The sequence below is a fragment of the Somniosus microcephalus genome, chromosome 6 (assembly GCF_052327205.1).
Source record: "Somniosus microcephalus isolate GS21.2 chromosome 6, FLI_Smic_1.0, whole genome shotgun sequence".
Lineage (NCBI taxonomy): Eukaryota > Metazoa > Chordata > Chondrichthyes > Squaliformes > Somniosidae > Somniosus > Somniosus microcephalus.
In genome coordinates this window covers 258,598,369-258,622,551 of record NC_140992.1, presented here as the reverse complement: position 1 = coordinate 258,622,551, position 24,183 = coordinate 258,598,369, and the positions used below count along the sequence as shown (strand labels likewise).

General features: G+C 45.5%; 1 protein-coding gene across 5 annotated transcripts in view; it reads right to left on the bottom strand.

Annotated features, from left to right (window-relative positions):
* The window catches only part of mthfsd (methenyltetrahydrofolate synthetase domain containing), a 68,214-nt gene extending 44,245 nt beyond the window's left edge, over positions 1 to 23,969 (bottom strand). Inside the window, exons 1-3 of one of the 5 annotated variants that reach the window (XM_085991798.1) lie at positions 23,881 to 23,969; positions 10,487 to 10,590; positions 6,571 to 6,828 (exon numbers count right to left, since the gene is read on the bottom strand). In XM_085991798.1, coding sequence (XP_085847924.1) covers positions 6,571 to 6,828; positions 10,487 to 10,549 — 321 coding nt within the window. In that variant the 5' untranslated portion in view covers positions 10,550 to 10,590; positions 23,881 to 23,969. Of the gene's footprint in view, positions 1 to 6,570; positions 6,829 to 10,486; positions 10,591 to 23,453; positions 23,780 to 23,880 lie in introns of those variants that run through there. The other 4 variants (XM_085991794.1, XM_085991796.1, XM_085991795.1 and 1 more) reach the window with 4 other exon arrangements.
* Positions 23,970 to 24,183: the final 214 nt, after the last annotated feature.

Here is a 24,183-nt window from a genome sequence, read left to right as displayed (position 1 = left end):
ATATGGGAAAGAGCGGGGGAGTGGGACTAACTGGATTGCTCTTCGAAAGAGCCGCGCAGAATTGATGGGCCGAATGGCCTCCTTCTGTGCTATGCTATGATTCTATGGGCTGAATTTTGCCAGCGCTCAGAGTGCGTGTTGAGGCGGGTTCGCTGTCAAAATCTAAATGATTGACAGCGGGTTAGGACCCTGCTGCAAACCCGCCTCCGTGTAAGTTTCCAAAGTGTCGGGTCTGCGATTTCAGAACAGACCCGACAGCAAGCGGTAGGGGAGGCATTTAAGATACTTAACTGCTTGTTAAGTGCTTGTTAACTACTATTTTGCCAGCCTATTTCTATGTTCCCACTTTTTTAACGGGGTTCACGCCGTTCGGAGATCACGTCGGGTAAGTAGGTCGGGTTCGCTGTCTCCCCATTACTGTGAATTAGTGACAGCTGCAAAAGTGGTATGAAAGCTACCATTTCACAGCTGGTCACTTTCCAATGTCAGAAGCTTGAGCCTTCATGACTTGGAAGACACTTTTTAGCTGTTTGCAGTTTGGAAGTGTTTGGAATAAACTCTCTATCCACTGTCACCTCCTTGGAGCAAGCTCTCTCACCATTAACAGATCGCTTCTGTCATCTCAACTTCAGCTGCCATCTATTCCAGCAACATCGGTGCCCTTGAAAAAAATCTCACCCTGGTCCTCTGAATCCCTCCACGATCAGCCTCAACACCAACATCACCAGGCACACCAACATCACCAATACCAACCTTCTCCGCAATCACCCGATGCTGCACAGGACACAGGGCATCAGCACCCGACCACATTGCTGCCCGGAAGGCCAGCGATGGCATCACCATGGCCAGATTGACTTCACTTGATGCTGTACACCCTGGCGCCACATGATGCGCCAGGTTAACACCACCCCACACCAACACCATAAAGCATCCCTACAATGACTAAGCCATTCCTTTCACACTCATCACCATTGCGGGGGGGTACCGTTATGTCTCACCATTCACTGCAACTGACTAAGACACTTCCAAAGGTGAGCACAGATATGTACAATAACGCAAAGTATTGAAAATAAAGATTTCAAATGTTTGACAACACATTAATAGAAACTTCACATGAACATTGCATAAAACACTCTAGTGCCTACCCTTGTGTGTTGTTAGTCGTTATGATTGCACTAGGATGAGGGTGAGTGTGAGGGGTGGCTAGTGAGATGGGGAAGTGATAATGTAGATAATGTGGAGGTGCAAGGTAAGTTGGTGTGAGTAAGGATGTGCAGGAGTAGGGTAGGGAAGGCAGAGTGATGGGGATGTGATGAGTGGCACAGCAGGATGCTGTTGAGTGTGGCTTGGCAGTAACATTTCGTGATCTACTGAGGTCATTGAAAGACTTGCGCCACTGCAGCCTGGTCCTCCTGACGACATCCCTGCTTTTGCCCTCCTGTGCAATGTGCAACCAGGCTACGTTGGTGTCATGGGAAGGTCTCTTCGGACCCATGGGAAGGGAAAAGAACCTCCCTGCGTGCTGTGACTTCCTCCATAAGCATATGGAGTGAGTCATGGGAGAGCCTGGGTGCAGCCGTGCACCTTTGTGCAGTGCTTGTCAGTATTTGCAGCACCTCAATGCTGCAGAACACTGACAGCAGAACTGTCAAAATGAATGTGGCCGTGGTCCCTTTAAGGAAACCGGCTGATGAAGCGTCATCAAATGGCGTCATTAGACCCGCTTCCTTTTAATTGGCCGGGAACCCTGCAGGGCGGGCTTAACAAGTTTTATTAACGGACATTCCTTTTCGCAGAGCGGCTGCAGCGGGTCCGGAACCGGAACCCGCCAACCACCTCTCCCGCCACGATCCCGCCTCCGCTGGGAAAATCGCGGCCTATGATTCTATGAAGAGTGGCAACATTTTTGAGGATATATACGGAAAACAATCAAATGGCCTGGTAATTGACAACAAGCACAGATACTAGTGCCATGCCCTGCCATGCCATAAGCAGCTTATTTTACATTACAACAGTGATTACACTTCAAATGTACTTCATTGGCTGTAAAGCGCTTTGGGACGTCCTGGGGTCGTGAAAGGTGCTATAGAAATGCAAGTATTTCTTTATTATACAAAATCCATTACTAGATTGACAAGCATTTAACATGCCACTTGTCCTCTGGTGCTATTTTGGAAGGGGGGGGGGGGGGGGAAAAAAAGAGCAAGTATAAAATTCCTCTATTATTTTATCCTTTCCTGTCCACATTCCATTGGACGGGCCACCTACCTCTTGCGACTGACTAACTCCCAAGTCTAATGCTGCTCCTCAGTTGGACGACCAGTCCATGACACAGTCCAGTACACAGAGGCTCTCCCTCTAATTTTATTTTCCTCCACTTGCATAACCATGGAACGAAGTGGAAGCCAAGCACCTCCCATATATCACGGAGATCTGGAACTTAGACGAACTGGGAGTGAGGTTATATCAAGCCTACGTTTGCTATTTAAATGGTGCTCCAATGTGCTTTGCCATCCTGGAATCTCTGTTTTTGATTTTACATGATCTTATTGAATGGCGGAGCAGGCTCGAGGGGCCGAGTGGCCTACTTCTGCTCCCAATTCGTATGTTCGCATGATTTCAGTTGGCATTTTTTTAAAAATTGTAGTCTCGTGTGCAGCAGAGAGGTGAGGCAATTACCACTGTTACCTCATTCCACAGGCAGTGTCACTGAAAGTCAAGCCTGTGGCCTCGGGTTTCGGAATTCACCCTTAACCAGCTCTGAAAATGGAACCAAAATAGTGAGCAATAGGAGGAAGGAACAACTGGGAACAATCAAACAACTGAATGGAAAATAATAGAGCAGGAGTGCACTTAAGAAAGGACAATGGAGGGGAGGAGCAATTCTTCAGTGTAGAGTGTCAGCCATGACCCAGTGGGTAGCACTCGCGCCTCGGAGTCAGAAGGTTGTGGGTTCAAGTCCCACTCCAGAGACTTGAGCACAAAAATCTAGGCTGACACTCCAGTACAGAGCTGACTGAGTGCTGCACTGTCAGAGGTGCCGTCTTTCAGATGAAACATTAAACCAAGGCCCCGTCTGCTTTCTCAGGTGGACGTAAAAGATCCCATGACACTATTTTGAAGAAGAGCAGGGGAGGTCCCCACAGTGTCCTGGCCAATATTTATCCCTCAATCAACATCACTAAAACAGATTATTTGGACATTATCACATTGCTGTTTGTGGGAGCTTGCTGTGTGTAAATTGGCTGCCGCGTTTCCCACATTACAACAGTGACTGCGCTTTGGGACGTCCCGAGGTCGTGAAAGGGGCTACATAAATGCAATTCTTTCTTTTATCAACATAGTTAGGCCATGAGGAAAGTCAGTGGCTGCCAATCGGTGACTGACACCACAGCACTGCAGAGTAGATGATGGATAGAAAGTGGAACACCTAGGGACAGCTACAAATCGCCACGAGCCTCTCCGTTTGCATCCAAGCACTCCCTTCTGCTTTGGAGAAAAATATTTCTTCTGTTCTTTTTGTCCATTACTCTTTACGACGCAATATATCTTGGTTAATAAAACGGGGAATATCAAAAGCGATGTATTTTTGGCTCACCTGTGTAATCTTTTCCTTCCAACATGCACGCACGAGTATCAACAAGGTCAAAGTGACCCACACTAAACTGGCAATAAACACCAGAGTTGTATTGATTTGTGACAACAAATCGATAAGACTGTAATACATCTGGTGGAGATATCACAACATTGCTAGTGATAACTCGTTAATGTTTTCAATACAGACTTATACTTTCTAGAACTTAAACATTCTGTACACTTCACTATATGCAATACCCCAAAAGAAATGGGTGAACATTCTTGCATTCGGGGTGTGCCCTGTTCTCCAGAGTAATTTTCAACATCTTGTGGATAATGCAGATATCTGGACAACTATCTACTACTTAACATCGTAATTCACCAGAACAGTAACATCACGGCTTTAAAATCTAAAAATGTGTTCAATTACTTTCTGAAATATCAGCATTTTATTTATCTAAGTGACCAAGACATTGATTGCATATTATTAACCTTCTCATTACACTTGGGCACAATAAATTGCAAATCTGAACTGCTCACACTTTGTTTTTTCGGTTCTCGAGGGTTACTCCCATCAGATTTAATAACTGAACTTATTCTACATCCCATTTGTATAAACATCTTAGGTATGAAGTTTTGACATTAAAAGCACATTGCAGCATTCCTTGGAACCTGACTAACCAAGCGCTAGCGGTTTAGTACCAATGGGACTCCTCCCCCAAACAATTGTCCAAGTCTGCTAATTGATAGCATGTACAATAAGGGTGACCGGTCCCCAGACAACTAACGCTCGGCCATTCCATAACTGGTGGACTGAGAGGTGATTCTCTGCACAATCCCTATATGTGCACACGAGTGATATCTTGGCATTAGGACGGCCTGGATGTATGCCCAAGGACAAAGTAAAAATACTCTGCAAGCAATGTGGAGGAGTGAGTCAAGGCTGCAAGCAGCTAGCATGGGTTCTCCATAAGTTCATGTTGAAATAGTTCCTTGCCTGAAACCATTTTTATTATGGGGTCAAATCATCAAGTATCCAGTCTGGCAGCAGTCAAACTGTTGATTGCAGTAACTTACTGGCTATGACCTCCCAAGTTGCAAGATGGCTGTGCTTTAATGTGTCCTTCGGTGCCTGTGGTTCTGTAAGTAAACACAGCAGCCATTCTAACTATCAATGTCCCATGCACAGCTTTGCGATGAATGACCAGTCAATTTGGTAGCTGGCCAGGACGCCGGGAGAACTCCTGCTCTTTTGCCAGTAGTGCCACAGAATTTTCAATGCCCATTTTATCAAGCCAGTGGGAAGTCTCAAGCAATGGAGAGGTCCTTCGACGAGACAGCATGGTCTCAAGACTGCACTGGAGTGTCAGCAACGTTTATGTGCTCAAGTCCTGGCGTGGGACTTGAACCCACAACCTTCAGATTCAAGTGTGCCATCAACTGAGCCAAATGCAAATCATTATACTTTTAGATCAGCTATGTTTATAATTTTTTTCAAAATAATGGTAGGCCATCTCCCCTTTGCTAAATGCATAGCATTGCATTAGGTGTTAAAGAAAAAATCTGAAATTTGCAAACTGACTATCAACAATAAAAATATCACTGACTTGCAATGGGATTTTATCATAAAATCATTTTTTTCTAGCCATAATACTATTATTAGGTTAACAAGAGAATAACTTCCAGTGCCATATAACTTCCAACAAAAAGGTATTTCTAAACCCCCTCAATCTTTTCCCCCTCTTCTCTCCTGAACTTGCTGACTTTAGTTCCACTTGCCAGTATCTCACCCAGGAGATTATTCTTCACGAGTACGGTAGCATAGTGGTTATGTTACTGAACTAGCAATCCAGAGGCCTGGACTAATGATCCAGTGACACGAGTTCAAATCCCACCACAGCAGCTGGGGAATTTAAAATCAGCTAATTAAATAAATCTGGAATAAAGCGCTAGTATCAGTAATGGTGACCACGAAACTACCAGATTGTTGTAAAAACCCATCTGGTTCACTAATGTCATTTAGGGAAGGAAATCTGCCGTCCTTACCTGGTCTGGCCTATATGTGCCTCCAGACCCACAGCAATGTGATTGACTCTTAACTGCCCTCTGTGGTTCAAGGCGGCGGCTCACCACTATCTTCTCAAGGGTAATAAATGCTGGCCTTGCCAGTGATGCCCATATCTCATGAACGAATAAAAAAGTGAGTCTTCTAACCAACTGTTGGATCATGGGGGAAATCCCATCTCATGAGACATTTGTACATGCACATTTCCAGGAAGGGTCACTGGACAGTGATCAGGAATGGAAACGTTGGCTGATTTTCCCCAGAGGAATTAGCTTAGAGGAATCCCCCGCTTACTGATAACTGAACTAAAACAGCATAGGCTGGGGACAAAGCCCAAATCTTGGTCTGTATGGCGCAGTGTTTTATTTTTTACAAACGGAGACATTACAGTACCACAAAGAGCTATTTTATGCATTCCTACAGATATAGCACAGGATTGATTAAAATCCCAGTTACTAGGATATCTGAAGAGGTCACAGGGTTATTTTTGAAAGATATAGTTAAAATCATCAAGACCAGCACTTAATCCAGTGTCTGTTGAACAATCATCATGACTGTTCCAATGACCGTCAGTTTGTGCCCATGATATCCCACATCATGAATTTCCTATTTGAACCTAGACTGCTTTCATGCACATCCTGGTCTGTTGAAGGAATAGCAAAAGTCTGCGAATTTGCCTCATTTCAGAAATGGTACAAGGAATAGAGGGCAATAATGAAGAGTTATAACAGCTACTGCTATCATCAGTACATTGAAGCAGGTTGGCATCAATGGATATTCATATCGGAAGTATACATGTGGTAGCAATTGTACAATAAAACTTTTCTAAATGATCACCTGGCTCCCCTAAACCAAAAGAGCTTTTCAATTCAGGAGGTTTAATTTAAAACCGCTGTGTTTTAAGTGCTTGGCTCTAAATGACTTATTACCTGGAGGGTGGCTAAACGGATTCCTTCTAGTGGTTTGTCGGGATCCACCTTCACCTCTCTTGTCTCGATGAAACAATCCAGGTCCTTGATTTTATTGCAGGCATCATATGCGCCCTGCAGTGACCAGAAGAAACAAAGACTTACTTCTAGCGTCAGCAAGCGGACATTTTCCTGTGGCTTGTCGGGATTTACTTTGATGATCCTTGCGTTTTTGAACTCTTGCAGATTTGGCAAAGTTTCGGCAGCCTGAGCAGCCCCCTGTTTCCAGAAGATGTGACGAATTACAATTCAAAACAACCACCGGAAACATGCATGCTTTATTATATCTTTATTTCCCCCACATTTTAAACTCTTCGCCCTCCCTTACAGTGCATTAACCTTTTTACCCACATAAATCTCCTTTCCCAGCACATCCTAAAAAAAAAAAAAATCTAGATTACACAAGGGGTTATGTTTCACTGCGGTATTTTGAACACGGAGAACGAAGTAATAAAACTGGAGTGCCCACACACTTCATTTTTCCATTGGGAGTGAACAATACTTTCAGAATATTAGCTGAAAAGGCATTGCTTGCACACTTGAAAAGTGCATAGAGGGATACGCTAGAAAACAGAAAAAGGGACATTGCTAAAATGCAATCCTTTGTATAAGATAAATGCAAAGGGGGGTTGGGTGGTAGAGTGGATTGGACACTAGCCCTTCAAGGCTAGGATGTCTTCATATCCAGCCCACATGGACGGGCTGAAAGTCTCCTCTATTTGTTGGCTGGAAAGATCCCACCTGGAACTTACTGACACAGTCTCAGTGGGTTCACGACACAGGAAAAGTGCTCTTAATTCAGCAGTAATAGGTCATTCTGCTCAAAAAACACCACTGCATAGCTGGTCTGGGAAATGGCTAAATATCACACTGATGCAGTAGGAATGCTAGTCTTGAGGCACGCTGTTCGGGCAAAGTAGAAGCACACTGCTGGACCCAGCTGTGCCATACCCGAGATCTGTCAGTCGTTAATGCCAACACTGACACTCGGCCACTGAGGTGCAAAGGGTTTCATTCTCCAACACTAACATCACCAGGACAAGCACGAAATTCACGACAAATCTTAATCTTCTCACAAACGATCCTCCGCTACGTGCTGGAACGCAGAATGCTACTATGTAAGACTGTAAACAGTCGGTGGAGTTACTTAGTGATGACATTGTTCAGTTAGTTCACGCAAGAGCCTCTCTCTTTTTCTCCTCCCCTTGCTCTTTTGTCCAACACAAATGACCCAGTGCTAAATGATCAAATTGGGAGCAAAAAATGCTCTAGTCGTAAGCACTGACATCCCCCGACAAGTGCAAAATTCACCAAATGAAAACAAAGATAACAGCAGGGCTAGAATATGAGGCTTCCTCCGTGTGTGGAACCTGACTCTGTATGGGCATAACACAGACTGTAAAGGCTGAAGGGATCAGCAGACCTTTCAGCACCCACTCAGATTCTATAAGCAGCTGCATGGGATATACTTAAATTTTTACTCAAAGATTTGATTGTGGTTGGTTACATTGCGGTAGCTCAACTTTTCCTTTTGTTTCCACCCACAGAATGGTGCAAAAAAGTTTGTTTAAAAAACAACAACCGTTAATGATAACCTATATCCTTGTTATGAACACAGTGATGCAAGCACACAGTCTCCAGTTATGTTTTTGTTGGACACTTATGGCGTAATGTTAAGAATATATATATTTTTTAAACTGCCGATCTGAATATGTCACAGTCTAACAGAAATTCTGTTCAACTCTTGCAAATTATTGTAATCACTCAATATTAATTCTGTAAATGCATCCAGACTCTATGTAACGGAACAGAATATGTGTTTATTGTGATTACCTACATCTTGATAATCAATTATATTATCAAGTATTTATTTTCTACTAATCTTAATTATTTCTAAATTCCCTAAAATATGCTCCTAACATGGATTAAAAGGAGGGGGAAAAAACCATCAGTTCAACCAACTAAGATTTTCCCACACCTACAACTCTTAAGAGCTTGTTACTGTCAATTGAGGTGCAGTTCAAATTCATACATGTAAACTGTCTTGGCCCACTTTGGGGAAATAATGTAAAGCAAACATCGCGCTGGATTTGACACAACGACTTTGTCTGAGTAGATTCACAATCACGCTTCCTTGTCTGCGCATCACTGAGTCTGCAATAGCGCTGCACATGTCATAACGTCTCACCTACATTAATGAAATCCAGTGTAGGAGGAGACTGAGGAAACAGAAGTCAAGTTTGGCGTTTCGATCATTTAAATTTCAGGAACAGGTGAAATAAAGCTTAATTTCTTTACCATTCTGGGCGTCAGTGGGACAATTCAAATTCCCAGGCTGAGCTACTACGATATCAATTTGTTTAGCAACATGAAAGAACCACCAATCTCCTTTCAAACATTTCCTTAGCAAGACAGAATGCTACACAAAGACAACGCTGGCTTTAAACTACTGGTAAGGCAAGAGAAAGTATCAGCATTTTCTTTGTCTCTTGCTCCTTTTCTTGAAGTGTCTTTTTTGTCCCGCTCTGACAGCTACAGCACAGAGGAATTCCTTTAAAAATTAATTCTCAGTATGTGGGCCTTGCTGGCAAGGCTGGCATTTATCGCCCATCCCTAGTTGCTGAGAAAGATGGGGCGCCTTCTTGAACGGCTGAAGTCTTGTTATTCTTTGTAGCAGTTTGATACAACTGAGTTACTTGCTAGGCCACTTCAGAGAGCAGTTAAGAGTCAAGCACATTGGTGTGGGACTGGAGTCACATATAGGCCAGACTGGGTAAGGACGGCAGGTTTCCTTCCCTAAAAAGGACATTAGTGAACCAGTTGGGCTTTTACGACAATCCGACAGCTTCATGGTCACTTTTTTTTCCCGATACCAGCTTTTTATTTCCAGATTTTTACTTAGGACCCACTCATTCTTATAAATTATTTTGTTACCACATCTTGAAAACAAATGCATCAAAAGTAATGATGGCCTAAATACTGCACGCTTTGTATCCTGTACATTAAGAAAGTCTGATACTAAAATTCAATCAAAAAGCACTGGGATGCTTTTGGCAGTGATTATTTTAGAGAACAGTAGAATGGGGAGAATAGTGTGAAAAAGAAAATCACTGTAGGGAAAGATAGCTTTGAGTACAACTTAAAACTGGCTATTTGCGCATGGAATAGTGAACCAAGGCACAAATTGTCTCAATAGTAAATATGGAGTCCTCACTTAATATTTAAAAGTAAAGATTGTTAATTGAAAACTTTTTTTTAGTGCTATGTGAACAGTTTATTTATGTGCAATAGGTTGGGCTAACATAAGAAATAGGAGCAGGAGTAGGCCATTCGGCCCTTCAAGCCTGCTCCGCCATTCAATGAGATCATGGCTGATCTTCTGCCTCAACTCCATTCACCGGCCCTATCGCCATATCCCTTGATGCCCTTACTAGTCAGAAATCTATCGACTTCTGTTTTGAATATACCCAATGACTGAGCCTCCACAGCCCTCTGGGGTAGAGAATTCCAAAGATTCACCACCATCTGAAGAAATTTCTTCTCATCTCAGCCCTGAATGGCCGACCCTTTATCCCGAGGCTGTGGTTAACAACATATATCACTGTACCAATCCAAGAACTCTACTGAATGGGCCAAGTGGCAATATAGATTTTGACCACTTGTCAAAATCTTATGATCAGTTGCACATTGCCACAGGAAACAAACAATAATTAGCAGGTACAGGTTCAGTCTGCTAAAAGTAGTGAATCAGATGAGGTTTGCTAATGATTTGCCTCCATCAGGTTTGCCTATAATGAGTTTGACATGAGAACACAGACGGGGCGAGACAGACGATTATTAAATATAAAGCTGGAGAGGCTTCAACCAGTGGTTTTACCTTGAAATTAGGAATTCTGTGATGAACTGGTCTTGGGAAGTTTGCCAAATTTTTTTCTTCCATATAATCCCAAACCTTCTGGCGAATGTCCCACTTAGTGACACCTAGGAAGAATTTTTTAAAAAAGAATCTCAGGTCCGAAATATCATTCCAGACTTACAGCAGGCTTATCTTTATCACTGAGAGGAACAAAAGTTCAACAATCGCTACATGAAGAATTTGTGTACTCTCACCCAGAGAGGAGGCAGAATGTAAATAAGGGCAGCAGGTAAATTACATTTATGACCTACATAATTACTTCATAATCTGCTCTACACTTGAAGACTGCATTTTGATTGTTTATTTCTGCATTTTTCATTTGACTACGAAAACCAGTTAGGCCCCGATTAGGGCGGCTTTTTAAACATTTTCTGCCTGTCACAATATTTCAACCTATATAATTACTTGACTGTTAGAATTAAAATCCTAAATGTAACACCATTCTTACACCCTCTGATTACATTATTTTGCTACTCTGTAGATGTGACAATTGGTTATTTATACACTCTTGTGACCATTGCACTCCCTCCCTCCACCATGGCATTTCTGAGTTCGATTCTTTTTTCGCTTTCATCACACATTTTATATAAAACCACAGCCCAGTGAAGGGAATTAAAGGCTGCAAATCGATTCCAGAATTTTTCAGATGCTCACATACCACTACAATTTACATTTCTAAGAGCTTCATTCTCACAACACACCATCTAAACCCCTCGACTGAACGAAAGTCTTGTAACGCACTCCACAGTGTTCTTTATGAATACGCAATGCTGAGATATCAGAAGCACAAAGCTTGACATCTCATCATTATTTGCATTGGTAAACATAAGGAACATTACAGGCAATGTCAGATCAACCAACTGGTATCATCAGTCAACACGTTTACCTCACAGTTTTCATATTTATACGCATGCAAGAAATTCACATTTGAAAGCAGAATATTTTGTTCTTGTCCATCAGTCATTAACTTGATTAAATCAGGAATAAAATAACTATATATTATCTGGTCCCATAATTATGGTGTGTCTTTCAAATACTGTATTTTAGTGTTCATTTGGCTTCATTTGAAAGTCTGAGAGTAATAATTTTATGTTGCAGGAATTGATGTATTCCTAACTAATAACCGGAGGTCGACTCAGGAGAACAATCAAACAGATCTTTAATGTTGGATTTGACGAATTCCAGAAAACAACAAAGATCGATGCAGGAGAGCCATGGAGCAGGTCTTTCCCGAACAGGGATGCCACGAGGACTGACTCAGCAGCCCCGTGGATTGCGTCGTGACGTCATCGCGTTTGCCCGCGTTTGGGTGGTCACGTGATGTGTGACGTGACGTCATCGCGTTTGCCCGCGCTCTTAAAAGGGGCCACGCCCCGTACATGCAAAACCCTATATACAAAACCCAGTAATGCCCAACACAATAGTACAGGTTTAGGCTGGTGTTAGAACATCGTTAAAGGGAATTATATACAATTAGCTAGATGAACTCAGGTGGTACCGCCACATGCGCCCCCCCCAGAATTCGCTATAAACGGACAAAGTCAAACGGTGAGGTGGTCTGACGAGCCTGTCCGAACGACTCCTGTAGTCTCGAGGCGGAGGCTGCTGGCGGACGGTCGCAGTTGGTCTGCTGTAACGACGATGGGTGTCCGACCTCATCTCGGCGGTTGTGCTGTCTCGACGTGGCGGGCGAAGTCCGAAGGTGCTGGCCCCAAGCGGTCGACCGAAATGTGGGTCTGGAGCAGATCCCTGTATGAGTCAAGGCGAATAAAACGTATTCAGCCTTGTGAAGGACCGTGGAAACGTGTGACCTCTGCAGCCCGTGGTTCGAAGCGGGCACCGGTGCGAAACATCTGGCCGCCGCTTAGTGACTGGCAGGTTGGGCAGACGCAGACGATGGCTCTGGCGATGATGGTAAGAAGTCCCCAGTCTGACGAAATCTGCGGGAACGCCGAAACGGGCGACCCAGGAGGAAATGAACGTGGGTCTTGTTGGTCGGGGAACTCGCCGAGCTGGCGAGCGGACTCTTCAGAAGTCAGGAACGCACTGGAGACGGTGCGCGACGTAGTGCTACTACGGTAACACAGAAGAGAGCCAACAGTTGCTGCGTTGATCAATGATCAGGGATGGTCAGCAATAGTCCCGCGTGGCCGATCGCAGCCGTGGGATGCCCGTTAGACCCGTACCTTGTTGGTCGCAGTGTCAGTGGTTGTATTGGGGAAAAACTGTAGGGAGGGCGGCAACGCTTCGCCTCCGCGCCGAACTGCGCGCGGTAGATTACCCAACCCAGCAGGCTGACGAGCTGGGGCGGCGTCTGTGGGGGATGAGTCCCCGTGGTTTGCGAGGGGTGAGTCCTCGTGGATTGCGAGGGGTGAATCCTCGTGGTAGGCGAGGGGTGAGTCCTCGTGGTTTGCGAGGGTTGAATCCTCGTGGTTTGCGAGGGGTGAATCCTCGTGGTTTGCGGGGAGTGGGTCCTCGTGGCATCTCCGCCGGGGCGCGCTCCGATCTTGTGGGCCCGAAAACCTGCAGTACCCGCGCTTTGAGGGTTTCATACTTGCGATTCCGTTGGGGGTTGTCGAGGAGGCGGACGATCCAAGAGGCGGTAGAGCTGTCGCGTACGGAGACCGTATACAGGTACGTGGTCTGCGCCGCATCGATGTTGCACAGGGCGAACGGGGCTTCTACCAGAATAAAACACGAGGGCGCTAGCTGCTCCCTGAATTGCGGTAGCTTTCGCGAAATGGCGTTTGCTTCCATGGCGTGCTTCTTTTGTGAAAAACGTTCACAAAAATCGGGGTCCGGCTGCGCTTCTTTCATGAAAAACGTTCACGAAAAACGGGGTCACCAATGTAGGAATTGATGTATTCCTAACTAATAACTGAGGTCGACTCAGGAGAACAATCAAACAGGTCTTTAATGTTGGATTTGACGAATTCCAGAAAACAACAAAGATCGATGCAGGAGAGCCATGGAGCAGGTCTTTCCCCGAACGGGGACGCCACGAGGACTGACTTGGCAGCCCCGTGGATTGCGTCGTGACGTCATCGCGTTTTCCCGCGCTTGGGGCGGTCATGTCAGTCATACAGCATGGATAGAGGCCCTTCGGCCCATCGTGTCCGCGCCGGCCATCAAGCCCTGTCTAATCTAATCCCATATTCCAGCATTTGGTCCGTAGCCTTGTATGCTATGGCATTTCAAGTGCTCATCCAAATGCTTCTTAAATGTTGTGAGTGTTTCTGCCTCCACAACCCTTTCAGGCAGTGAGTTCCAGACTCCAACCACCCTCTGGGTGAAAAAGTTCTTTCTCAAATCCCCTCTAAACCTCCCGCCCTTTACCTTGAATCTATGCCCCCTAGTTATTGACCCTTCTACTAAGGGAAAAAGCTCCTCAGTATCCATCCTATCTATGCCCCTCATAATTTTGTACACCTCAATCATGTCCCCCCTCAGCCTCCTCTGCTCCAAGGAAAACAAACCCAATCTGCCCAGTCTCTCTTCATAGCTGAAGCGCTCCAGCCCTGGTAACATCCTGGTGAATCTCCTCTGCACCCTCTCCAAAGCATTCACATCCTTCCTGTAGTGTGGCAACCAGAACTGCACACAGTATTCCAGCTGTGGCCTAACCAGTGTTTTATACAGCTCCATCATAACCTCCTTGCTCTTATATTCTATGCCTCGGCTAATGAAGGCACGTATCCCATATGCCTTTTTTACCACCTTATCCACCTGTTCCGCCGCCTTCAGGGATCTGTGTACTTGCACACCCAGATCCCTCTGACCCTCCGTCTTGCCTAGGGTCTTTCCATTCATTGTGTATTCCCTTGCCTTGTTAGTCCCCCCAAAGTGCATCACCTCGCACTTTTCCGGGTTAAATTCCATTTGCCACTGTTCCGCCCATCTGACCAACCCATCTATATCGTCCTGCAGACTGAGACTACCCTCCTCGCTATTTACCACCCTACCAATTTTTGTATCATCCGCGAACTTACTGATCATACCTTTTACATTCATATCCAAGTCATTAATGTAGACCACAAACAGCAAGGGACCCAGCACCGATCCCTGTGGTACCCCACTGGCCACAGGCTTCCAGTCACAAAAACAACCTTCGACCATCACCCTCTGCCTTCTGCCACTAAGCCAGTTTTGTATCCAATGTGCCAAGGCACCCTGGATTCCATGGGCTCTTACCTCCTTGACCAGTCTCCTGTGCGGGACTTTATCGAAGGCCTTACTGAAATCCATGTATACCACATCCACTGCGTTACCCTCATCCACACACCTAGTCACCCCCTCAAAAAATTCAATCAAATTAGTCAGACATGATCTTCCCTTGACAAAGCCATGTTGACTATCCCTGATTAATCCTTGCCTCTCCAAGTGGAGACAAATTTTGTTCCTCAGAATTTTTTCCAATAATTTTCCTACCACTGATGTTAGGCTCACTGGCCTGTAGTTCCCCGGTTTTTCCCTACTTCCCTTCTTGAATAATGGTACTACATTAGCGGTTCTCCAGTCCTCTGGCACATCCCCTGTGGCCAGAGAGGTCCCGAATATATGTGTTGGAGCCCCCGCAATCTCTTCTTTTGCCTCACACAGCAGCCTGGGATACATTTCGTCCGGGCCTGGGGATTTATCCATTTTTAGGCCTGCTAAAACCGCCAATACCTCCTCCCTCTTGATGTTAATATGTTTGAGCATATCACAGTCCCCCCGCCCTATTTCTATGTCTACATCGTCCTTCTCCATAGTGAAAACAGATGCAAAAAATTCATTTAGAACCCTTCCTACATCTTCCGGCTCCACACACAGATTGCCACTTTTGTCCCTAATGGGCCCTATTTTTTCCCTAGTTATCCTCTTACCCTTAATATACTTATAAAACATCTTAGGATTTTCCTTTATTTTGCTCGCCAGTGTTATTTCATGGCCCCTCCTTGATCTCTTAATTTCTTTTTTAAGTATCCCCCTGCACTTTTTGTACTCCTCTAGGGCTTCCTCCGTCTTTAGCCTTTTGTATCTGCCAAAAGCCCTCCTTTTTTTCCTAATCCATTCTCGTATATCCCCTGACATCCAAGGTTCCCTGTGGTTTTTGGAACCACCCTTGACCTTTACGGGAACATGTTGCCATTGTATGATCTCAATCTCCCTTCTGAAAGCCTCCCATTGCTCCGATGCGGATTTTCCTACAAGTAGCTGATCCCAGTCCATTTTGGCCAGATCCTGCCTTATCCTATTAAAAACCGGCCTTCCCCCAATTTAGAACCTTTATTTCCGGCCCATCCCTGTCCTTTTCCATGACCACCTTAAATCTTACCATATTATGGTCACTGTCACCAAAGTGCTCACCTACTAGCACTTTTTCCACTTGGCCGGCCACATTCCCTAGAATTAGGTCCAGTACCGCCCCCTCTCTTGTAGGACTTTCTACATGCTGGCTCAAAAAGCTCTCCTGGATGCACTTTAAGAATTCTACACCCTCTGAGCCTTTCACACTCTGACTATCCCAGTTAATATTGGGGAAGTTGAAGTCCCCCATTATTATTACCCTATTATTTGCACATTTCTCTGAGATTTGCCTACATATCTGTTCCTCTATCTCCCCCTGACTGTTTGGAGGCCTATAGTACACTCCCAGCAAAGTGCTTGCCCCCTTTTTGTTTTTAAGCTCCACCCATATGGCCTCATTAGAGGAACCTGCTAATATATCATCCCTCCTTACTGCAGTAATTGACTCCTTAATTAATATTGCGACACCCCCTCCTCTTATACCTCCCCCTCTGTCTCGCCTGAAGATTCTGTACCCCGGAATATTGAGCTGCCAGTCTTGCCCCTCCCTCAACCATGTCTCCATGATAGCAACAATATCATACTCCCATGTGTTTATCAACACCTTCAGTTCATCCACCTTATTTGCAAGACTCCTTGCATTAAAATAGATGCCATCCAGCCTTGCCCTTATATATTTGCCCTGTCTACCAAGCGGACTTGTTTTTTTCTCTATAATTGGCAGCACATCACCCCCTATTTCAGCTCCCCTCTGTATCCCATCCCCCTGCCAAGTTAGTTTAAACCCCCCCCAACAGTGCTAGCAAACCTCCCCGCAAGGATATTTGTCCCGCTCTGGTTCAGGTGCAACCCGTCCGACTTGTACAAGTCCCACCTTTCCCAGAAGCAGGCCCAGTGATCCAGGAAAGTAAAACCCTCCCCCCTACACCAACTCTTTAGCCACGCATTCATCTGCTCTATCCTCCTATTCCTATACTCACTAGCACGTGGCACTGGGAGTAATCCAGAGATTACAACCTTTGAGGTCCTGCTCTTTAATCTGTTACCTAGCTCCCTAAATTCTTGATGCAGGACCTCATCCCCCTTCCTACCTATGTCGTTGGTCCCAATGTGGACCACGACCTCTGCCTGCTCCCCCTCCCCCTTAAGAATGCCCTGTAGCCGCTCAGTGACATCCATGACCCTGGCCCCAGGGAGGCAACAAACCATCCTGGAGTCACGTTTGCGGCCACAGAAACGCCTATCTGTTCCCCTTACGATAGAATCCCCTACCACTATTGCTCTCCCACTCTTTCCTCCCTTTCTGAGCAGCAGAAGCGTCCCTGGTGCCAGGAAGCTGGCTGCTGCTGCCTTCCCCTGGCAAGTCATCCCCCTCAACAGTATCCAACTTGGTATACCTGTTTGAAAGGGGGATGTCCGCAGGGGTTCCCTGCACTTCCTGCCTGCCTCTGTTGCTCCGCCTGATGGTCACCCAATTTCTTTCTGCCTGTGCAGCCCTACTCTGTGGCGTGAACAACTCGCTAAACGTGCTATCCACGACCCTCTCAGCATCGCGCATGCTCCAAAACTCATCCACCCGCAGCTCGAGCGCCGCAATGCGGTCTACAAGTAGCTGCAGTTGGATGCATTTCCCGCACACATGGTCGTCAGGGACACTGGCAGCGTCCCTGACTTCCCACATGGAGCAAGAGGAGCAGAACACGGGTCTGAGCTCTCCTGCCATGACTTACTCCTTTAATTAATTAAAAAATTTATTCAACACCCCAGTTACAGGTATACTCTAGGGCGCTTTATTTACCAACTGTCCCCACTACAACACAGAGACCCTAGAAATTTAACACCACAGAATTCAAGCTTGTCTTGAAAAGAGAGAAATACTCACCAACCAATCACTTACCTGCTTCCTGCTGACATCACACTTGGATTACTTTTTACCTCTCTCCCGGAACCTGGATTGGTATGCCTCTGGTGATCCCTTTTATACTCAGCCGCCTCGGGCCGCTCCCGCGCAGGTCCGCTGCTTCTCCGGTCTCGGGGCTGTGGGCCTCGGTGCCTCTGGTGATCCCTTTTATACTCAGCCGCCTCGGGCTGCTCCCGCGCAGGTCCGCTGCTTCTCCGGTCTCGGGGATGTGATGTGCAACGTGACGTCATCGCGTTTGCCCGCGTTTGGGTGGTCACGTGATGTGCGACGTGATGTCATCGCGTTTGCCCGCGCTCTTAAAGGGGCCATGCCCCGTACATGCAAAACCCTATATACAAAACCCAGTAATGCCCAACACAATAGTACAGGTTTAGGCTGGTGTTAGAACATCGTTAAAGGGAATTATATACAATTAGCTAGATTAACTCAGTGGTACCGCCACAATGTCTTACCCACACATCTAGTGAAGACTTTTTGGAATATTTAAATCATTCGCATCAATGTCATCCATTTATTATCTCCTTTCTTTCCCCTCACCCCAAATTGCTTAGGCAAGCTTAATTGCACCAATTGTTCAAAGCAGTTTTTAATAAATAAAAAATATGAACTCGGATCCCGAACTGCAACATGCGGCCACAATCCTTGCATTTAAAAATGTTCAGAGCAGCCAATGCTTCGAGTTGTCATCAACCTTCAGCACTTTTATTGCTGTGCAAAAATATCGTAAAGTATCATATTGCTCAGCAGAGCTTTTGTACATCAGGGAAACAAAACAGAACAAATGAGGTGGAAGACATGTTTGACTTTAAAAAGCCTACACGCTTCAGGCTAAGTCTCATAAAAATGTGGCAATCTCAAAAGTTTAAACAGAAATTGCATCTGAAACAGGATCCATTGAAAAGGTAAAATATTTTGTTCTTTTCAAATTATCAAAAGATCGCCAAATGTGCAGTGTTTACAATAAAATAAAACTCTGCCCAGTGTTATGCTCCGATATTAGCTCTCATTCTGTTACTGGCAATTATCCGCATGTCAGCAAAATTTGTCAAGGCTTGTGTTTGAGAATGTCCATCTCACTTCATAAAATGTGGCTATCTTTAAAACAGACAGCTTGAAAAGTGACTTCTGCTAGTATAATACGCTTGAGCACTAACACGCCTTCTCAGGCTCATAGCTGTGATTGTCCACCTGCTGAATTCACCAGCTCAGTTAAAAGGTCTTTTGTTGGGTTGGTGGAGGGGGGAGCGGGGGGGGGGGTTGCTGGTGGGGGAGCCAGTTCCTTTCAGTGCACGGGGGGACAGTCTACTTTTGCACCTCAACAGACGCCTCTTACCAGTTACCAAGTGACACCAGCAGGAGTTGCTGCTGCCAACTCCTTTGGCGGAAACAAGTACCATGGCATCAGAAATCTGACGGCAGGAATACAAATATTTGGAATTAAAACATTTTAAAACTGGCTTTTTGGTCAGTAACACAAATTAGTTGTAACTTTGAAATCTATCAAAGGTATTTTGTTGGTGCTGTACCTTTGTGAGGAAAAGAAGCAGCAAAGCCACAATCCATGCATTGTAAATCCATGAGCTATACCACACGAGATCCACTATTACCAAAGATGTAGAGAATGAACACAAGGGTGTGACTTAAATTCAGTTCAGATTATATATCTATAAATCAAACCCTACTCTCGTCATTTTAACCCTTAAGTAAAAAGGCCACCAGTGGCTTGTACAAAACAAACCATCTGCAGAGGGGTCGAGAACCAGAGGACACAGATTTAAGAGGATTGGCAAAAGTACCAAAGGCGACGTAAGGAAAAACTTTTTTACGCAGCGAGTGGTTAAGTTCTGGAATACACTGCCTGAAAGGGTGGTGGAGGCAGACTCAATCTTAACTTTCAAAAGGGAGTTCGATAAGTATCTGAAGGAAAAAAAATTGCAGGGGAATGGGACTAGCTGAGAGCTGGCACGGGCTCGAAGGGCCTTCTTCCGTGCTGTAACCATTCTATGATTCCATTCTAACCCATGAATAAAATGTAATGATTATGATTCATGGCTTACTTTGTATAAGTCACTCGTCTCCCACATGCACTCCCTTTATACAGGTAGAGTACAGAAACAAAATTAAACCTTATTTGTTTTGAGCGATTTGCCAGCAGGGTTTACAAGGTGTACTGAGTTAGCACCAGGGTTATTGGCAGCTGTGGACTGTCCTTCTGAGATTTAAGCTGGACAAGTGAAAGTATGTAAGGTTTCAAAAGTATTACACAGATGTTGACTGGGAAAACAGTAGAGGGAAATCTATAGAGGAGCTCATAGTCTAGGACTACTTTCTAATTACGTCTGTCAAACAGCCAACATAGAATCATACAACGCAGGAGGTCTTCGGCCCATCTCACACCTGCTGGCACCTTGAAAGAACTATCCAATTAGTCCCACTCCACTGCTCTTTGCCCATAGTCCTTATTTTTTTCCTTTTCAAGTATCTATCCAAATCCCTTTCGAAAGTTACTATTGAATTTGCTTCCACCACTCCTTCAGCTAGTGCATTCCAGATTATAACAACTCGCTGCATCAAAAAATTTCTTCTCATCTCTCCTCTGGTTCTTTTGCCAATTATCTTAAATCTGTGTCCTCTGGTTACCGAACTTCCGGCCAGTGGAAACAGTTTCTCCTTATTTACTCTATAAAAAAACCCTCATAATTTTGAGCACCTCTATTAAATCTCCCCTTAACCTTCTCTGCTCTAAGGAGAACAATCCCAGCTTCTCTAGACTCTCCACATAACTGAAGTCCCTCATCCCTGGTACCATTCTAGTAAATCTCCTTTGCATCTGCTTTAAGGCCTTGACTTCCTTCCTAAAGTGCGGTGCCCAGAATTGGACCCAATACTCCAACTGAGGCCTAATCAGTGATTTACAAAAGGTATGTCTTTATATGGTCAGCAACTAGTCTGCATCTAGACTTCAGTAATGATCCAGGTATGACATATAAAATAGAAGGATTTACTGATCATATCGTTAGAACTGAAGTAATCAGGAGACCATGTATGAAAAGACAATGACACAAAAATACTAACGTTTAAAATAGCAGACTGCAAAGTGACTTTAAAAAAGGTTAATTGGAACACAATCAGTGGGAGAAAATCTGATGTAGCTACAGACAGAATTGGAGTCCTGATAAGCTAATTGCAATAAGGATATTATTGCCTTTGAGAGAATCGGCTCCAGCAGAATAATAATTGGCAATTGCCTGCTAATATTTTTAAAACAAAATTACCGAAGGCATAAACTACAGTGCAAGACTTTACATAAAGCAGGGTAGATTTTCCGCTAGTTTTATCTGCTCAATCCGGGTGAATTCGGCCGAGCCAGTGCAAAAGATCGGGGAATTTTAAACACAAGTTATGTCGAGCGTAAATCGGGTTTCCGAGATCTTTAACCCTGATTTAAAAATCATTTCGCCTGAAGTGGCCACGCCCCCAGATTGAAATAACAATGGCGAGTTTCCGCCAACTGCGCCTGTTGCAGATGTTTAAGGAAGTTCTTCAAATTGAGCTGGTACAGGCACTAGTAAGCACATTTTACAAGTTTTTACAAATTAAAAAGTATTTAATTTACTGAGAAACTGACTGACTAGTGTACAGCAATGAAACTAGAAAATGGTTCAATATAGGGTTTTTTTAAAGTCATTTTCAGTTATTTAAAATCAGGTTACTCACAGGTGGCGGACCAAACACCCTTATTAAAACATTGCTTATTTTTTGTGATAAACCCATTTTCAGCTATACTAATAAAACTGCATCAGGTTACCGCTCTTAAATACATCAATGCATATTTTTTCATGCAAAAAAAACCCAATAATGTTCTATTATGCTGCCCGGTTGCGCTGATTCATGGAAGATTTTACATTTATGATTGTGCAAATGCTTTTTAGTGGAAACTTGAACTGTGACCTTACCAGCGCAATTTACACCCAATTTTCCAATTGCGCCCAAAGCGAAAACTTATCTCAGTATCTTTGCATTTTTAATTATGACAGTTGAAAATGAGTAATGGTCAACAACTTGCATTGATATAGCGCCTTTAAATAGTAAAACATCCCAAGGCGCTTCACAATAGCGTAATCAGAGAAAATTTTACACCGTGTAAGGGAGAAATTAGAGGCTGGATCGTACCGGGCCCCACCCGTACGGAGCGGGGGGACCCGAGACACGGCGGGAAACCCGGAATTTCAGTTTTCCGGCACACTGTGGAGTTTTAACTCCACGGTGTGAGTGCACAGTCAGGGTGGGTTTCCCGCCTGGAAGCCAGCCTGATTGACAGGCCGCCTTCCAGTCGTGCGGAGAACTCGGAGAAGGAGGCGGGAGCAACAGGCAAGTGCTGGGCCCAGGATGGTTGGGTGGGGGGGGAATGGGAGTCCAAAGCCGGAGGAGGCCCGATCCCCCGGGGGTAGGGTCCGATCCCCGACCCGGGGGTCTGATCCCCGACCCCAAGGCCAGGGGGGTTCCGATCCTGAGGGGGGAGATTCAAACCCCAACCGCGGTGAGGGCCGGACTGCTGGTGGGGGAGCTTGGGAGGCCGGGAGGATGCACTGCTAAATAACAACAGAAAATGCTGGAAATACTCAGCAGGCCAGGCAGCATCCGTGGAGAGAGAAACAGAGTTAATGTTTCAGGTCTGGGACCCTTCATCAGAACTGGAAAAAGCTGGAGATGTAACAGATATTAAGCAGGTGCAGAGATGGGGTGAGGGGAGGAAGGAATTGAAAGAACATCCTGTACTTTTGAAAGAGGCAGGAAAGATAAAATGTTGCAAATGGGAGTGGCAAAAACCATACTGCATGAAAAATGGGGGCAGGGATAATTATCTGAAATTGTTGAACTCGATGTTGAGTCCGGAAGGCTGTAAAGTGCCTAATCAAAAGATGAGGTGCTGTTCCTCGAGCTTACGTTGAGCTTCACTGGAACAATGTAATAGGCCGAGGACAGAGAGATCAGAGCGGGAGTGAAGCAGTGAATTAAAGTGACAGGCGACCGGAAGCTCAGGGTCATCCTTACGGACTGAATGGAGGTGTTCCGCAAAGCGCTCGCCCAATCTGCACTCCTGCCCCTTCCGGCCCACAAGGATTGCTCCCCGAGGCTGAAGCCGCCTCGTTGCAGCCACCGGGAATCCCGAGCCCCGGGATCCCTGGCCGCCTGCAGTAAAACCTGCAAAGCAGGTTAAAATCAGAGGCTTCAGGCCTTATTATATTTAAATTGCCAACCCGCCTCCTGGCAGCCCTCACCCCCACCCCATCCCTCCTGAGTGAAAGGTGAAAGTGGGCAGGTTGGGGTCAGGGGTTCATATTTTTTCAACTTTCACTCCCCCCCCACCACGCCGCCAGCCCACCTGCTCTTACCTCTGAAAATTGCAGCCTAGGACAGGGAAGAGGTAGGTTTTAGGGAGCATCGTAAAAGGAGAGAGAGGCACAGAGGTTTAGGGAGGGAATTCCAGAGCTTGGAACCGAAACAGCTGAAGGCACAGCCGCCAGCGGTGGAGCGATGAAAATCGGGGACGCGCAAGAGGCCTGACTTGGAGGAGCGCTGCGATCTGAGAGGGGTTGTAGGGCTGGAGGAGGCTACAGAGATCAGTTGCAGAGTATATGACATGATTTAAAAGACAATACACATGAGCAAGACAGTTAAAACGTTGCCAAAAAAACACACACAGGCAAACCATACCAGGCTTTAACTTGATTGCAGGTTCCATGCTTTTTCTAAAACTAATGCAGAAAGGGCATAGTCGAATGAGAATAATGAAGTGTCGGTGCCTTTGAAGTGGGATTGTTTCCGCTGAGCTGAAGGCAGTTTCACAGCGAGCTGGGCGGATAGTAGTCAGGGAGGGCCACAGCTTGCGGAACCGGTAGCAATTCCCAGCTCCTCTCTCGCCGCCGACACGTGTCTCCACAGCTCGTACAGCGCGGCGCAGAGCCAGCAGCCGCTGCAGATTATAGCCTGAACCACAGGCAGGAGAACCCGAAACCGCGGACCTCCTCACATTACTGGCGGCCACCGAACCCCCCTCTGCCACTTCATGGCAATTATAACTCATTTTAAACAACTGCAGGTCATCCCGAGTACAATCTGCCCAACAGTTAGCAAGACTTACATTGCTATAGCGCCTTTCACGACGTCGCAAAGCGCTTTGCAGCCCATGAAGTACTTTTTTTTCTGGAGTGCAGCCGCTGTTGCAATGTGGGAAACGCGGCAGCCAATTCGCGCACAGCAAGCTCCCACAAACAGCAATGTGATAATGACCGGATAATCTGTTTTTGGTGGGCCGGATTTTCCGACCCCCACGGGTGCATACGAGATCCGTACGCGCCCGTAGGGGCCGCGCAAGTGCCGGTTTCAGGCAGGCGACGCGCATGCACTGAAAACCGGCACTTGCGATCTGTCAAGAATTCTTTTG